The sequence below is a fragment of the Salvelinus fontinalis genome, chromosome 34 (genome assembly GCF_029448725.1).
Source record: "Salvelinus fontinalis isolate EN_2023a chromosome 34, ASM2944872v1, whole genome shotgun sequence".
NCBI classification, from domain to species: domain Eukaryota; kingdom Metazoa; phylum Chordata; class Actinopteri; order Salmoniformes; family Salmonidae; genus Salvelinus; species Salvelinus fontinalis.
This window is the reverse complement of record NC_074698.1, coordinates 4059859-4077788: the sequence shown is the minus strand read 5'-3', so window position 1 is coordinate 4077788 and position 17930 is coordinate 4059859. Positions and strand designations below refer to the sequence as shown.

The window sequence follows — 17930 nt, the reverse complement described above, 5'->3', positions numbered from 1 at the left end:
TGCAATGCAATCTCAACACCCCAGAACCAGATCTCAGCTACCAGAGACTAGTTCCAATTTAAAAGAAAAAGAGCGGTGCAACGAAAATGTAATATAACCTTCTGTCGCCTTCAATTTGAATTGGTCGGTATGAAGGTACAGGTAGTATCGACGTTCGACTGTAAAGCCGTGTTGAGATTATATAATAGGTTGTTTATGGCCGTCTGGCTTTTGATCGAGAAGCACTCGCGGGTGATCGTATATTATGTTAATAAGTCCACAGATTGATCAAATCACAAGTGGAAGTGGAGTGAAAGAACGAGCGTCCAAAGAATAGTATACCTAACCGCATAGTCAGTGACAGTCAACACCAAGAAGAATCTATTCAATTTAGTCTTGTCAGAGTAGATATGGATCACACATTCATACCAACAACATTCTGTTGACCTATAGTCCTATTATACTGTATGTAAACATATAAATCCAAATATATAAATCCAAATTAACTTTATCTTACCTTAAAGCCAGCAGCCGCTTCTGTGAACCTGGGAATTCAACGGAAATCAATAAGGACCAGAACCTATGTGTACTGTGTACTGTGTGTGTGTGTGTGAATATAGAAGACCTGAGTGTATGTGTACTGTAATGTCTGTGTGAATGTGTGTCTTATCTGGCAAAGGGTGTGCTATTGAACTGAGGGTGAAGGTGACAGGTTTATAGAGACCTGTTGCTGTTTAAAGGCACAGCACCTGAGCTGCCATGGCCATGATGAGGCCAAACACAATGGTAAAGTTACTGTATCATGTTGTCTTTGCATTAGAAGAAGACCTGTCGGGCATGTTGTAGACAACAAAATGATATGGACTTAGTTTGTTCCTCCTCTTAACGGTCTTCATGGCACGTACAGTAGTAATCTCATTTTCAATAGTTGGTTTCTAGATTAGCATGAGAGCTTGAGAAAGTTTATTTGGAAAAGCTAAGCATTTATTGAAAGACATGGAAACGAAACATTGTTCAACCTTAAAAGGATATACTAAGTATCAAAAGGAAACTAACTGACAACATTAACAAGTTTAAAATCACTTTTACATTTTTTCAATCTCATGACATCACTACCAGTCAAATATTTTCACCTCGTAAACAGAAATTCATACAAATATTTTCTCCTATAATTGTCTCTATAATCCATATATTATTTCATCTGAGTTTGAATATTACAAAATATATTAGTGCAAGTCGAATTAAGTGACCAATATCATCCTGCAGAGCCAAAAACTGCAGCAGCAAACAGTGGCTGGTCCCATTGACATAAAAAGGAAGCAACTTTACCACATCATTATACAGTGTTCACGGCTTGTCCTAATGAGCACAACAGTAAAGCCAAACTAGCTCATATACTGGTACTACAGTACTTGTAAAACAACACTGAACGGGACATAGAGCCATTGTATAACTTGCAAAGCATTTCCCAAGTATTCACTACCTTCGTGGTTAATAAGCAAGCTGATTTTCTATATTTGATCTAGTCTTGGTTGAAAGATAGCAGATATTAAGTCGTCCTATCTAGTGACCCTCTTGGTAATATATAGCTAGCCACTCGCGCCATATGGTGGCTATATTTCAGAGTCCTGTCATCATTCCAAGTGTAAATAGTGCCTTATTTCCATTCATATTACTATGCATGACCTGTAGGGGTCAGTAGAGGTCTTTCTACAGTTGACTACATCCCCATCAAGAAACAACCCAACAACCACTAGCCTGAAACTCTATACCGGACAGGCAATATGATTGAAATTCCATCTGGCCAATCAAAAGGGACAGGTAAAGCTACAATAGTTATTGCTTGTACCAATGATGTGAATAGGTACGTTTACACCCGTCCAATTCTTCCTGATCAACATAAAGTGCCTAGGTAGACCTAGGGTATAGGGTTAGGGGTTGTTTGTGGACAGAGCAGACTTTCCCCTCTTCATATTAAAGGTGGACTAAGCGAAATGACATTGCCACGAGCAGCACCGCAGATGTTGCGCTAAGCGAGACGCACGACTCCGCTCTCACGCTCTCACACACACAGTATCTGCGCATGTGCACGGGTTCGCCTCACGCTTTTACAATATGGTAGCCACAAGACCAAAACACAGGACAAGTTGAGCCTCGGGGCTTCAAAACGCTTAGTTGTAGCGGAAATTGACCCCCTTTGCGGTTCACTTCCTGCACACACGTCCTATCGCTGAGTCTACCTTCAAGTGGCCGAATATCTTAGTTGGTGAGGGAATCTACGTAGTTCCCAGGGAAGAATCCCTCGACTCCGTTGAGCAGTCCCTCACACCAGCCGTCTTCATTCCTCTTGATCAGGTAGATGACTTCTCCCTCCTGGAACACCAGGTCTCCAGGATTCCCTGAGTTGTAGCTGTACAGCGCCACCACTGGGAGGGAAAGTGAATTGCAACGAGACAACCAAGACACAAACACAGGCCAAATTGTAATGGTATTACTTGGTCAGACATTGAATAAGTACTGTAGAAGTATGCACGCAATTTGGGCCATGACAGCGTTCAGTCATTTATCCATTGGTGAATATGCATGGAGCACTATCCTACCTTTCTCTAAGAAGTCCGTAGGGCCAGTCGTGTCATAATCAGCAGGGGGAGGTAGGGGTGGCATGGCGTCATCAAAGCCACCCACGCTGTCGGTAAAAGGTGAAGGAGGCGGGGCTGGGATCATCAGATCTACAGGATTGGGCAAAAAAGGCATATAAACCCAAACTGATAGGCTGCACCACTTCCCATACAAGTAATTCTTGTTCCAAAGTGTATCAAAACTACTGTTCCGAGGACTCTTTAAATCCAGTCACAGTGCCTAGCTTCTTTGAAACTATTATCGCCACATAATGTGTTATCTGTTATATTGAAAAACATAAGCCATCTTATCGATCAAGGACAAAACAAAGAAGTTACCAACCCAACGTCTGACGGACTTTTAGAGGACAGAATCTGTCTGTGGCTTACCCTTCCATCACAGTAGACTCAACAGCAATAGCAGCAGCAGCAGCAGCAGTGATGCAGCCATTTGGACAGAAGTCACCCCCCCCACCCCTCCCCCTGTGGCCTGGAGAGTGTATTGAGGTCTCACACAGTCTCCCACTTACCCAGGTGATCCAGGCGGGCGGGCAGGCTGGACAGGGGGCTCAGCGACACGGGAGGGGCGAGAGGAGGAGGGTATGAAGGGGGAGGAGGGATCATGACTGACCGGTGAGGTCACAGAGGGAGAGGTAGGAACGGGTGACGGAGAAAGGTTTACATCAGATCAACCAAAATGGGTCTTCAGAGGGGACTCCACATTTATTTCAATCTAGTTATTGATTGAACCTTTATAGAACTAGACAAGTCAGTTAAGAACTAATTGTTATTTACAATGGCGTCCCAAATGCTAACGCTAGCACTACTATGAAAGCTAACACTATTGTTTTAAGCAAGGCTTCAACTTTCAACATGCACCAAAAAACTAAACAATAGTGGTGTAATATTAAACCAGTTTCGCATTAGCCATGTTCAGCTCCTCATGAACTAATGATTGGTATAGTAATACTAAGTCATGAGGCCATATTGGACTACAGCTGGGGGCAGGCCCTGGGATGGGGGGGGGGGGGGGGGTTGCCAAAGTGGCCTTACGTGATTGGATGGTTGGCAGGAAGAGCGAGCGAGTGTAGAGTGAGCGAGTGCTAGGGCCCGTGCGGACCCTGAGGGACATGGAGCGCGAGCTGGGGGGGTGACGACGTACACGAGACCGCCTGGGCTGCAGAGCTGAGCCGGAGAGAGACAGGTCACAGGTCAAAGATCAAGATGAAGCAGACAGACACACAGAGAGAGAGAGAGAACGTCTAATAACAGAGATAAGGACAGAAAAACACCAAAGATCAGCATCAGCGAGCATGCTCTGCATAGACAGACAGAAACAATCAAACCCCAGACAGACAGCTAAACAAACAGACAACAACATTTCAACAAATCAGATCCTTTACGGCATTAGAAATGGATGTGAGGCCTCATTCAAGAGTCCTTTCAAAACCACTTGTTGAAAGACCATTAAAAGTACAGTGTGACACATGGGCGGTGCACCAAACCAACCCACTCCTTTTACCTTCGTCCACTTCATCACTCGGCGGAGGGGGCGGGTCAGGGAGCTCCAGGCCCTCACTGGCTGGTGGAGGGAGAGGCTCGTCAGATGGTGGTGGCATTGGGGGCGGGAAGCCGTTCTCTTCAGCCACTAAGAACAGAGAATATATTCATCGAAGAATATCTGATTAAGTTGATATTCAGCGTTTCATACCGTGTGAAGTCAGTAACACAATCATGCAACTAAGTTTTTTTTTAAAAGTATTTATTTCTCAGTATCACAGTGCAGGCACAAGGCTGGTTGGTCCTGGTTTCCTGCCTCTAGACGTGTCAGCATGTGCATGTCTCCGGTTGTCTGTCTGCACACAACGTGTTCTCATTTCCTCTCCTACACTGTGCTGTGCAGTGTGCTAAAGCTGTCTCACAGTGTGGGAAACACAAAAAAACACAATTTTTTCCGCCTAGATGTTTGATATTGAGTGTGATATTCAGTTTAAGACATGTGAACGAACTTTAGTTACTCATACAGTACGTTTACGGTCAATTACTAATAGTATGTACACTAGCTACAAATAGTTTATTCAAATGTATGAAATTCATGATAAAGTGTTATACAGACACTTACCGGTCTCCAGTGGGGGTGGGGCAGGGGGAGGGGGGATGCAGGCTAGGCTGGTATGGGCAGGTTCAGGGGTGATGGGAGGCAGAGGAGGGGGAGGAGGGACATCCAGAGAGGAGGCAGGAGGCGCCATGGGAGGAGGAGGAGGGGCCACAGCTGTCATGGCGGCGTCACCATCCTCCATCAGAGACAGGGGCGGTGGTGGGGGCGGGGCCTCCTCCAGCAGGGTGGTGATGATGTCAGAGGAAGGTGACGCGGGCCAGCTGGGGACCACGGGGGGAGGCACGGCCTTGCCGAAGCTGGACCTGTTACAGGTAGGGAGGGCAACGTCACAGTAAGCTAGAGGTATATTTCCATGTCTGGTTGGAGATATTCTACAGTGTTTAGTAGTAAGTGTCAAAGCTTACATGTGTACAGTAAAACTGTGTTTCCAGTAAGTGTTTTTTACCCAATGGAGCGATCATTGAGAGAGGTGAGGGACGCCCCTCGAGACAGAGAGGGGGCTATGGGACACAGGACAGGCTCTGGGGGTGCCCTGGAACTGCTCCTGCTGAAAACACACGCACAGCCCTAAGCGTCACATAGCATGATCACAAATGCTGACACTGACTCACACAGACCAGCTCTATCAACTCATAAATAGTGAGAAACATGCGATTTTGAAGCTTTCTGCATATTGACTGAGAGGCGTTGTTCTCTTCTCTCACGAAACAGTTTAAAATATGCTACTCAGTGCAAATGATACCCGTACATTTGATTTCTATACTTCCTGGTTTGTTTTTGGCATAATCACAATGTGAAAGCTCTGTAATCGCTCTGTCCTGTCCACAGTAAAATATCCCTTTGGCTGAATGGCATTCAACCGCCGACTGAATGAACACGACAAACATGATTGGACAGGAGGTGTGGTTAGCCATGGATACATTTCCCAATCCTACTTACAGCTCACACAAATGATTTTAAAATCTGTATTTTGCTGCTGTTTCTGGTTCTTGAATAAAAGTTGAATGAAAGGGTTTTTTGTGGACCACTGAGCATAGAGGATGTGCGGAAACGAGGCTTCCTGTCTGAAGGACTTTTACAGGAAGTGAAACGGTTGCAGTTAGAACTGGCGGCGTGAGAGCGGAGCAATCGCATGGAGTCGGCGGTGTCAGCGTCATACCTGATGGTGCCGCCATGTTTGCGTTTTGATGACCCTGCTTTCCCCATCAGCTTACCAGAATCCTGTGGGGATGCGGTGAGACAGAGCGATAGATAGATAGAGAGAAAGAGAGAGAGAGAGACAAAGGGGAGAGCAGAGTGAAAAAGAAGAGGTAGTTTATGTGTGTGTGTGTGTGTGTGTGTGTGTGTGTGTGTGTGTGTGTGTGTGTGTGTGTGTGTGTGTTGTAGATGAGTGGATTGTGTTGGAGCATCAATGAAGCGGGCTGAGCCTTGGCAGCACTAATTAGTGTGTCTAGCCATTTTCCCACGGTGCACAGTGGCTGGCTGGCTGCTTGTTCTGTGTGTGTGTGTGTGTGTGTGTGTGTGTGTGTGTGTGTGTGTGTGTGTGTGTGTGTGTGTGTGTGTGTGTGTGTGTGCTAATCGAGGTCAGCCTTACACAACAAGCTGCTCCTCTAACTGGATGTGGTGTAGACTAGAGGCACGGTGGTAAAATGGCTGCTGCCAAGCTGCATCATAAAAGGCTCGTCTTGAGAGCTACGGAAAGCTACGGAGCCTTTGTCTCCAACCATAGTACCCCGGTGACACAACCCAGGTTGTAAAAAGTAGTTTTCACCAAAGAGAAATTACATTTCCACATCCGTAATTTCCAACATTACTATTGAATATTGATTGCAGCATACAGTGGTGTACAGTTTTGGAGCTGTATAGTAAGACACTTGCAGGGAAAGTGCTTATTTGAACCTTTGACCTTTTTAATGTCATGGGAATGTTAGGTAAAACATGTGAGTAATTGCACTTGAACTTGAAAACTCGGTTTCACCTTCATGCCATGTCCCAGTGTGTCCAGGTCCGAGTAGGTGATGGGACTACGGACGTACTTGGGTTTGGGCTCCTTGCCTGTTACCGGGGGGATTATTTTGTGACTGCGGGGAACCCTCTTGGCTGTGGTGAAAGCCCCTATCTCTCTCCGGGCCACCTTCTCTCTGTGCATGTCCACTGTCTGCAAGACAAGAGGCAGAGGATGTTGTCATCAGGGTATGAACTAATAACACTTAAATATATAGAGATTTTTTAAAATACAGATAAACATGTGCTATTCTTAATTCCTTCCCTCTGGTAAAACGTACCTTTTTCCAAAATACAAAACAAACCATACAGGATGGAATAGCATGGTACCCTTTCTCTGACAACATCGTTAGCTCAAGATAGCTCATAAACGAACGTGGTAATACTCTCAAACCCTCTTTCAAGTGAGCCCTATCTTTTAGTATACAGTTGTTAGGGACCCTTCACGGGTGCCAGCAGACAATGGAGGACATCAATCAGAGGTTAGCAGGAAGGAACGCTCAGAACAGAGAACATTGGGGTCTTTCATTCCATCCCAGCCCCAATGATGCTCTGTGTTGAAGGTCAAATTTCCCCCTGTAGCCCCTCAACCCCCTCCTCAGGTGACCTGGTTCTGTATGATAATGCTGGGCCGCGGAACATGCAGGAATGCCTGGGGTCTGTGCCAGCTTTGGGGACAGTGGGCTACAGAGAGGGGAAGGGGAGGGGGTACACCGGGGAACAGTAGGGCTACAGAGAGGTGGGGGGGGGGGGGGCAGACGGTGTACTGGGGATGGAGAATTCAGCTATTCTGCATGGAAGAAGGCCAGGGTCCCCAAAGAGTCCCTGGAAACCAGCCCAGATCAGTGGAGGCAGACCCTGCAGCTTTCATATGCTGAGTACCAGGGGTAAGGAGATGAGGGAGGAAGGAAGGGATGGAGGGAGGGGTAGGGGATAGAGGGAAAGGAGAAAAAGGGGGTGTGGGCAGGGAAGGGTAGAGGATAAGGAGGGGGAGAGGAAAAGGAGGAAGAGAGGGAGGGGAAAAGGAATAAAGAAAATTGGCACAGTGGGTACCATTGACACTCAGAGAACCCTGCTGATCTAGGTGCAACAACGCATCAACCCGGACAGAGGGTGACTCATGAAATCAAATTTCCTTTTTTGTGCCCCTTCAGTCCAGTCACTACCTCTGATGGGCCTCCTCATTCTAAAACCTGGGTTCAAGCAAGCAAACCTTCCTTTTTAGCAAAGTTAACTGTACATTTATGCTAACCAGTGGAGGCTCCTCAGAAGAGGAAGGGGAGAACCATCATCCTCAGTGAATTTGATAAAAATAAAAATAGCGAAACACCAAAAAAGTTACCCTTTTTAAATGAAACTATGCTAAATATATTCACGTCTCCAAATAATTGATTAAAACACACTGTTTTGCAATGAAGGTCTACAGTAGCTTCAACAACATTCTGTAGGGTAGCACCATGGTGTAGCCAGAAGACAGCTAGCTTCCGTCCTGCTCTGGGTACATTGACTTCAATACAAAACCTAGGAGGCTCGTGGTTCTCACCCCCTTCCATAGACTTACACAGTAATTGTGACAACTTCCGGAGGACGTCCTCCTACCTATCAGAGCTCTTGCAGCATGAACTGACATGTTGTCCACCCAATCAAAGGATCACAGAATGAATCTAGAGTTAGCTATATTGAATTGTCGTTTTTTTCACTTTCACTTACTTAGCTAGCAAATGCAGCTAGCTAGTTTAGCCTACTCAAACAACCGGCTCAAACAGAGAGGGATGATATGTTAGTTAGCTGGCTATGACTATCCAACACAAGAACTCTTCCAAGTTAAGGTAAGCTTTAGGTTTTATAAATGTTTTGCCACCGGGACTTGACAGTGTAACTGCTAAACTTCTTGCTGCTGACTGTAAACTGTAGTGCATGATTGTAGCGGGTTTACTAACACGTTAGTTCTAGTAGCTATGTTGACTATGACAATTGTGACGACTATGTAGGCTGTGTTAGCGGTTAGCAGTTATGATAAGAAGGTTTGGCTTCTGATGACAGTTGACGTGTACTGCACTGAAGTCCACATGTAAAGGGAAAATGTGAGAGGAGGAGATTGCGTAGACGCGAGAAGGACTATACAAAGAGAAAAGTGATCATGCTGTTTGTGTGTGGCTGCTATGAAAGTAAACAGTGATCGGGGGTGTAGTCATTCCGCCGATTCCATTGAAAAACTTTTCGTAAACGGAAGCAAACGGAAGCAAACGTAACTAAACGGGTATAAAGATTCCTGAATTTGTCCCATAGAAAATCTTGTTTGCAACTGTTGGACTAATGATTACACCCTAGATTAGCTAGATGCAGGCAAGAGTGTGCAAGGCGGTATTGAATGTATCAATGTCTGTCACCTTGAATACTCAAATTTCTCTCGACCTGTGCAACTACGTTGTAAACTTTCATTCATAGGCTAAGTTGTAGCAACCTCATGATGCGTATAGGGAGAGTTCGAGTATCGTGTAGTAGCCTAAACCTATCGATGCTACATTGAGCTGGGTGAATGGAATATGAATGACAGTCATCCAATATCCTGTAATAGAAATAAGGCCATGCTCATAAAAAAATTAAAAATGTCCTCCCTTACCTTAAACGGCACCAACCACCACTGCTGCTAACATACACATGCTTGTGTTCCTGAAACGGAATCGGGGCCTCACACACAAGTGTGTATGGAGACATGCTAGTGACAAAAAGAAAATGTGGAGACACGCTAGTAACCCCCTCTCTGCTCTACCTGTCCGATGAGGTTGACAGAAGACTCCATGTGTCTGAGCTGGGAGTTCTGTGTGTCCAGCAGCTTGAGGACGTTGGAGGCCAGGGTGCTGATCTGGTAAGCCACACTGGCCAGAGACTGGGTGGTGAAGTTCTTCGTCTCCTCCAGGGCCTTGACCGCATCCGCACCTGCCTAACGGGAGAGAGAGAGAGAGAGAGAGAGAGAGAGAGAGAGAGAGAGAGAAAGAGAAAGAGAAAGAGAAAGAGAAAGAGAAAGAGAAAGAGAAAGAGAAAGAGAGAGAGAGAGAGAGAGAGAGAGAGAGAGAGAGAGAGAGAGAGAGAGAGAGAGAGAGACATGGGGAGACTGACAGTCATTAAAAAAATGATGCTCATGTCACAAATATGAAACAATAGAGAATGATAACTCGGGGATCATAACAATCATGATAATAATAGCATCTGATTTTGACATTGACAATGCGAGGTGACATTTTTCAGAGTTAAACGTCATACGAGTCTGTTGACGTGTCTGAGAAGAGCAGTGAAATAAGACCTCTCTGTCCCCCCTCACACGGTAGAATGTCTTCCTGTTCTAATTCTTCCCATAATATCAAAATACACACACGGTCTTCGACAGCTCAGTGCTGAACACATTACCCCTTTTTTTAAGATAGCCAGTGAAAGCACCTATTTACTAGCCTGGCAGAAACAGCCTGATCGCTGCGTTCACAATTCTATTTCATTTCGTGGTGAATGTGCACAGCAACTTCTCCGGTGTCAAATCAACACTGACAGTGTTAAGTTTAACACCGGGCAAGTGTCTATACATGTCCACACTTTTGAGCGTTAAATTAAAACTGAGCTTAGTGCTGACCCTGTTAGTGTTATACAATAACACCTCAAAGAATTTTTAACCATTACACTAAAAGGTCCGTATCTCTTGACAAGGTCATTCAGTGTCGAACATTATGAATCTTTATTGCCACATGCTCTTTTGTAAGGTTTTACAAAGACTTCAGAACGGGCAGCAGATGTGCTCAAACTTCAATTAACATAACCATAGACAACTTAAATTGAGGAGCGGCAAGTAGCCTAGTGGTTAGAGCGTTGGGCCAGTAACCGAAAGGCTGCTGGTTCGAATCCCTGAGCTGACAAGGTAAAAAATATGTCGTCCTGAGCAAGGCAGTTAATCGACATCTTCGGGGCCCAGGGAACAGTGGGTTAAGGCAGCCCCTCTGCACCTAAATTGATACAGAACTTCTACCCACTTCTACCCAAAAATAAGTCATTCTAAGCCATGACCCCAATATAATTTCTGTGTTATATCAATCAAATGTATTTATAAAGCCCTTTTTACATCAGCCGATGTAATGACTGTATTTGTTAGTGACAGAGACATGATCGTTAAATTCGTTCTTTCTCAGTCCTGTGACTCCACTGAGTTCCTACTGTTGAACTGTTTATGACAATACATTACATTCAGAATATCATAAGGACTTACTTTGATGGCCATGTTTTACCTCAAAACAGTGGTGTTACGAACCTACTGGTTTACAGGCCACATCAGGCCTGCAAGTCACATTATGCTGGCTTGCAAAGTGATATGTAATTCCTATTGGAATCCAGCCAGAGTGAGGACAGCCAACAGCTGGACTTTTTATTGACCTGCAACCTGCATTAAGAATGACTGCCAGGGTTAGGAACATTGATAAAGGAGCCTACCTAAACCATTTAAACTGGAACAACTATTTCAGTGATTGGATTATGAAAAATGTATGCTATTTATCCTTGTGTAGCACAAGATTAATAAATCAAGAAATGAACATGCAAAAACACAGATCTTAAAGACAATCCCCCCAAAATTGAGCTGCAGCAGAGCATGCTGGGAAATCAAATCATGACTCACACTCAACACTGGTTCTTAACATCAACACGGGGGTTCTTTTACACCACCGAGAGTTCATTTCACTCCTGAATCAACCCTAGAAATGTTACACTGAGAAATCAACACGAGGTAACACTGTCCAATTTGCTGTGTTGCAATCAGACAGGTTTCAGCAGGCTACCTACATTATTTAGAGCATCACCTAACAACTTGGTTGACAATAGGCTGCACACGCCTGCCATAGAGCACGAGGGAATAGAGCCTACCCTTACACGTGCACTCCTTCACATTCACATAGAAATGGGCACATATACTGTACATGCTCACTTCCGACACGCTGATGCACAGAGACTTCCTGTGTTCAGATGAACACTATTTCTCTCTCAGACTCAAATGCCAATAGAGACACACGTCACACGCAGACACAACCAATTAGGATCCACTCAATTGTGTTGCTCTTCACAAAGAAAACTCTCTTTACACTGAAATATTTGAAGGAGATGGGTGTCACCAGAAGCGCACTTCTTCCTGCTCATCTTGACAATGCACAATCTAGCAGAGTAACTCTACCAGGGTGCACACTGGGTTAGAACACAAGCACAGAAATGCTCCTTGTCAATTTTGTAAGCTTTCAAAACGAGTATGAGCACTTCTGACTACGTAAACTAATCTGTTCCTCTTTCTTTGACAGGAATGTTTCTTAATGTATACTGAACAAAAATATAAATGCTGCATGCAACAATTTAAAAATGTTACTGAGTTACAGTTAATATAAGGAAATCAGTCAATTGAAATAAATTAATTAGGCCCTAATCTATGGATTTCACATGTCTGGGAATACAGATATGCATCTGTTGGTCACAGATACCTTTTTTTTTTTAAAGGTAGGGGCGTGGATCAGAAAACCAGTCAGTATCTGGTGTGACCACCATTTGCCTCATGCAGTGCGACAAATCTTCTTCGCATAGAGTTGATCAGGCTGTTGATTGTGGCCTGTGGAATGTTGTTCCACTCCTCTTCAATGGCTGTGAGAAGTTGCTGGATATTGGCGGGAACTGGAACATGCTGTCATGGACGACGATCCAGAGCATCGCGAACATGCTCAATGGGTGACATGTCTGGTGAGTATGCAGGCCATGGAAGAACTGGGACATTTTCAGCTTCCAGGAATTGTGTACAGATCCTTGCGACATGGGGCCAAGTATTATCATGCTGAAACATGAGATGAATTGCACGACAATGGGCCTCAGGATCTCGTCACGGTATCTCTGTGCATTCAAATTGCCATTGATTAAATACAATTGTGTTTTTTGTCTGTAGCTCATGCCTGCCCATTCCATAACCCACTCCCACCATGGGGCACTCTGTTCACAAAGTTGACATAAGCAAACCACTCACTTACACGACGCCATACAAGTGGTCTGCGTTTGTATAGCCGGTTGGACGTAGTGCCAAATTCTCTAAAACGACATTGGAGATTCCTTTTAATTAACATTAAATTATCTGGCAACAGCTCTGGTGGAGATTCCTGCAGTCAGCATGCCAATTGTACACTCCCTCAAAACTTGAGACATCTGTTGGCATTGTCTTGTGTGAAAAGATTTCACATTTTAGAGTGGCATTTTATTGTCCCCAGCACAAGGTGCACATGTGTAAGCTGTTTCATCAGCTTCTTGATATGCCACATGTCCGGTGGATGGATTATTTTGACAAATGAGAAATGCTAAAGTGCCAAAATGTCCCTCCCCTCCATCCACCCTCTGTGATTTCTTGGAAGATTTTAACCCACTAATCCCCCCAAAATACTCCCAAGTTTTAAACATTATTGTAAAGCCCTAGTTATCGCATTGCTTTGACAAAGTTATTTCAAAGATTATTATTTATTTAACGTGATTGAAAAACTGAGCGTGTCGAGCATAACACCTCAACCCTGTTACCATTAGATAGACAGGCTAGAAATGTTTTAACAATTGAAAGTTTGTTGTGGATCTTGTATTCAATTGTCCCTCCATGTTGCACACAAAAAGATTCCATTCCCCTTGTCACAGGGGGATTCATGGCTGATTTAACTAGTAATTAGCAGTTGGAGGGCCGTTCAAGTGGATTTTTCCCAGATGTGGTAAATTCCCATTTCCCACTTGGTTACGAAAGCACCATAACACTGCTAAAAATCCACTGTAGAGCCATATAGTAGTATAGTAATAGTATAAACACTCATTGGAATCACAAGACACAGACCTAGACTCTGACATACTGTGGACCATTGTACAGTTTCATTTAAATCGGGCACTTGATTTTATTTTCATTATTTAACTACGCTGAAGAGAGGCACTTAATATAGTATTTTGTTTTACCTCTTGAGGAAAACATTTTTCATGAAGTTGAACATGTGCTGTTAATCACAGAATGTTAAAATTTGGTGAAATCAAACATTGTTTTTTGCTCACCATCACAATTTCAATTATATCACTGCAACAGTTTCGGCTTGGTGGCCCAAAAAATGAGCTCCATCGATCAATACGCAAAGAGTAAATTAAGAAGTCGAATTAGGAACCACTTTGGCCACGCTGTAGCCTACACTCTTAGAATTAGTGGTGATTCGAGGAACCCTGGAGATCCGCAAGGAACCTTTGCTAGTAAATGGTTCATATTTGCACCTTCGGTTATTTGAGGAGTTCTTGGAGGAACCTTGAATTGTTCAATGTAGCAATGCATTTATGGTGGAACAATGTATTTATTATTAAAAAAGGTTGAACCCCTCCCATCATAAAAAGGTTCCGGTTTGAACATTTACACAGGGGTTCCTTGAAGACCCTTTTCAGATGGGTTCCTCAAGGAACCTTTTTTAACTGGAAAGGTTCCGCCGGTGTGGCGACATAAAATGTTCTTCCAGGCACCTTTACTTCTAAGAATGTACACTCTTCGAAAAAAAAGTGCTATCTAGAACCTGAAAAGGTTATTCGGCTGTTCCCATAGCAGAACCCTTTGAAGAACTCTTTTTGGTTCAAGGTTCCTCGAGGAACCCCTCCACAGCGGGTTCTACATGGTTTTTACCTGGAAACAAAAAGGGTTCTTCAAAGGGTTCTGCTATGGGGACAGTTGGCACTATGCATTGGTGGAGGTAGCGTTCTCCTGGCATCCGCCAAACCCAGATTCGTATGTCGGACTGCCAGATGGTGAAGCGTGATTCATCATTACAGAGAACACGTTTCCACTGCTCAAGAGTCCAATAGCTAGACAATCTGGACGCTCTCTTTCTAAAATTATCTGCCAAAATTGTTGCAACCCCTATTACTCGCCTGTTCGACCTCTCTTCTGTATTGTCTGAGATTTCCATAGATTGTAAAGCTGCCGCGGTCATCCCCCTCTTCAAAGGGGGAGACACTCTAGACCCAAACTGCTACAGACCTATATCTATTCTACCCTGCCTTTCTAAGGTCTTCAAAAGCCAAGTTAACAAACAGATTACCGACCATTTCAAAACCGTACCGTCTCCGCTATGCAATCTAGTTTCAGAGCTGGTCATGGGTGCACCTCAGCCACGCTGAGGTCCTAAATGATATCATAACTGCCATCGATAAGAGACATTACTGTGCAGCCGTATTCATCGCCCTGGTTAAGGCTTTCGACTCTGTCAATCACAACATTCTTATTGGCAGACTCAACAGCCTTAGTTTCTCAAATGATTGCCCCGCCTGGTTCACCAACTACTTCTCTGATAGAGTTCAGTATGTCAAAACCTGTTGTCTGGACCTCTGGCAGTCTCTATGGGGGTGCCACAGGGTTCAATTCTCGGTCCGACTCTCTTCTCTGTATACATCAATGATGTCGTTCTTGATGCTGGTGATTCTTTGATCCACCTCTACGCAGATGACACCATTCTGTATACCTCTGGCCTCTCTTTGGACACTGTGTTAACTAACCCCCAGATGAGCTTCAATGCCATACAACTCTCCTTACATGGCCGCCAACTGCTCTTACATGCAAGTAAAACTAAATGCATGCTCTTCAACCGATCGCTGCCCGCACCTGCCCACCCATCCAGCACCACTACTCTGGAAGGTTCTGACTTAGAAATATGTGGACAACTACAAATTCCTAGGTGTCTGGATAGACTGTAAACTCTCCTTCCAGACTCATATTAAACATCTCCAATCCAAAATTAAATCAAGAATCGTCTTCCTATTTCGCAACAAAGCATTCTTCACTCATGCTGCCAAACATACCCTCGTAAAACTGATCATCCTACCGATCCTCGACGATGTCATTTACAAAATAGCCTCCAACACTCTACTCAACAAATTGGATGCAGTCTATCACAGTGCCATCCGTTTTGTCAGCAAAGTCCCATATACTACCCACCACTGAGACCTGTACGCTCTCGTTGGCTGGCCCTCGCTTCATATTCGTCGCTGGCTCCAGGTCATCTACAAGTCTCTGCTAGGTAAAGCACCGCCTTATCTCAGCTCACTGGTCACCATAGCAGCACCCACCCGTAGTACGTGCTCCAGCAGGTACAGTATATCTCACTGGTCACCCCCAAAGCCAATTCTTCTTTTGGCCACCTCTCCTTCCAGTTCTCTGCAGCCAATGACTGGAACGAACTGCAAAAATAACTAAAGCTGGAGACTCTTACCTCCCTCACTAGTTTTAAGCACCAGCTGTCAGAGCAGCTCACAGATCATTGCACCTGTAAATAGCTCATCTGTAAATAGCCCATCCAATCTACCTCATCCCCATACTGAATTTATTTATTTAACTTGCTCCTTTGCACCCCAGTATCTCTACTTGCACATGCATTTTCTGCACATTCTACCATTCCAGTGTTTAATTGCTATATTGTAATTACTTTGCCACCATGGCCTATTTATTTCCTTTACCTCTCTCATCCTACCTCATTTGCAAATGCTGTATATTTTTCTACTGTATTATTGATTGTATGTTTGTTTATTCCATGTGTAACTCTGTGTTGTTGTATGTGTCGAACTGCTTTGCTTTTGGCCATCTTGGCCAGGTCGCAGTTGCAAATGAGAACTGAGAAATAGTGGTGACGCTTGGCATTGCGCATGGTGATCTTAGGTTTGTGTGCGGCTGCTTGACCATGGAAACCCATTTCATGAAGATCCCGACAGTTCTTGTGCTGATGTTGCTTCCAGAGTCAGTTTGCAACAGAGGACAGATGATTTTTACGTGCTATGGGCTTCAGCCATCCCGTTCTGTGAGCTTGTGTGGCCTACCACTTCACAGCCAATGTTCCACTTAGACGTTTCCAATTCACAATAACAGCACTTACAGTTGACCGCGACAGCTCTAGCAGGGCAGACATTTGACAGAAATGACTTGTTGGAAAGGGTGCATCTTATGACAGTGCCACGTTGAAAGTCACTGAGATCTTTAGTAAGGGCATTCTACTGCCAATGTTTGTCTATGGGGATTGCATGGCTGTGTGCTCGATTTTATACACCTGTCAGCAACGGGTGTGGCTGAAATATGCGAATCCACTAATTTGAAGGGGTGTCCACATACTCTTGGATATATAGCTTATGCTGAAATGTATATTATTTTTTCATATTGGATATGCTGTGTGATAACAGTTGTGTTATGGAATGAGGTGAAAGAGAAACAATTCTCTTTCACTATTTTGACGGATCGATGCATGATGTCGGGCCTAGATTTGAATAGCCTACTCTCGTTGCTGTGAAGTTAACGGTACTGTGGGCTATTTGTTCAACTGTACAAGTAATTGATAGGCTATGGCATGTCTACGAGCTACGGTATAACTTAGGCAGTGTCCTAACACTGACGTAGTTATACATTAACTATGCGATGTTTGCACTAAACTTCCATCTCACCTGTAGGTAGTTGCTCTCGCAGTATTCAGCCACCTTCATCAGGTTGTCATAGTTGTCCAACAGGGCTTGTCTCGCCGACGGAGCCTCTTGGAAGATTTGTGTAATTTCATCAGTACAGCTTTGATCCTTCATGATGTCCCTTTGCGCGCAACTGTCTTCTTTGGAAACCCGTGGCGACTGAAACCTCTCCGTGAGGCACTTGTGGGAACTTGTTAGCTGAAAAAAAATCACTTTATAAGTCCAGCACGCAGGGACATCATCACTTTGCAGAAGCAGTACCAAAAGTAGGGCTGGAGATTCTCCCGTCTTGCATTACCAAAAAAAGAGAAGCTGGTTTACTTACCACTTGACTGCGTGTGTCGTGTAGCTAACTTGATCTTCCTCTTTCTGCAACGCCTTGACATTTGCAAGGCGATGCTGCTGATGGTGTGTATACCGCAATAAAGCCTTTGATGTTGTATCTACGTGAACCTGCCGCAGAATATCAGTGCGCATAATAAATAGGCCTAATGTGTGCAATTTATCCCTAAATTATCTCTTTAAAACCAGTGAGTAATGGCAATCAAGCTTTTTTTTAAAGGTATGCATGTCAGTTTAGCCTACGGTAAAACATGTCTTAAATGAAAAAGTAATAGGTTTCGAGCTGTCAGCATCATAGGCGTCCGCATTGACATCCAGGCTAATGCACTAGTGCCACCTATTGGCTATCAGGCAAAAATCCA

At 44.3% G+C, this 17930-nt stretch overlaps 1 protein-coding gene across 4 annotated transcripts; it reads right to left on the bottom strand.

The window, feature by feature from the left end:
• Positions 1-941: 941 nt before the first annotated feature.
• LOC129832877 (ABI gene family member 3-like) lies at positions 942-17911 on the bottom strand. Of its 4 annotated transcripts, none has more exons than XM_055896966.1 (12): positions 17552-17911; positions 17209-17424; positions 9494-9664; positions 6695-6874; positions 5876-5937; positions 5162-5260; positions 4720-5018; positions 4120-4245; positions 3651-3782; positions 3128-3223; positions 2580-2708; positions 942-2405 (listed from the first exon to the last, which is right to left on the bottom strand). In XM_055896966.1, the coding sequence occupies exons 2-12, from the start codon at positions 17338-17340 to the stop codon at positions 2239-2241; spliced, it is 1593 nt and encodes a 530-aa protein (XP_055752941.1). In that variant the 5' UTR covers positions 17341-17424; positions 17552-17911; the 3' UTR covers positions 942-2238. The 4 variants fall into 4 exon arrangements, with proteins under 4 accessions (XP_055752941.1, XP_055752940.1, XP_055752943.1 ...); XM_055896965.1 differs by having other exon boundaries at positions 5162-5263; positions 17552-17908; XM_055896968.1 differs by lacking the exons at positions 3128-3223; positions 3651-3782 and having other exon boundaries at positions 17552-17909.
• Between the last annotated feature and the right edge of the window lie 19 nt (positions 17912-17930).

Excerpts from the sequence above, each read along its gene's own strand:
- LOC129832877 (XM_055896965.1), bottom strand. The coding sequence starts at position 17,340 with ATGAAGGATCAAAGCTGTACTGATGAAATTACACAAATCTTCCAAGAG. Across the intron at positions 5,264-5,875 it reads AAACATGGCGGCACCATCAG|CAGGAGCAGTTCCAGGGCAC; the intron begins GTATGACGCTGA and ends GTGTGTTTTCAG. Across the intron at positions 4,246-4,719 it reads CCCACCCCCACTGGAGACCG|TGGCTGAAGAGAACGGCTTC; the intron begins GTAAGTGTCTGT and ends CTCTGTTCTTAG.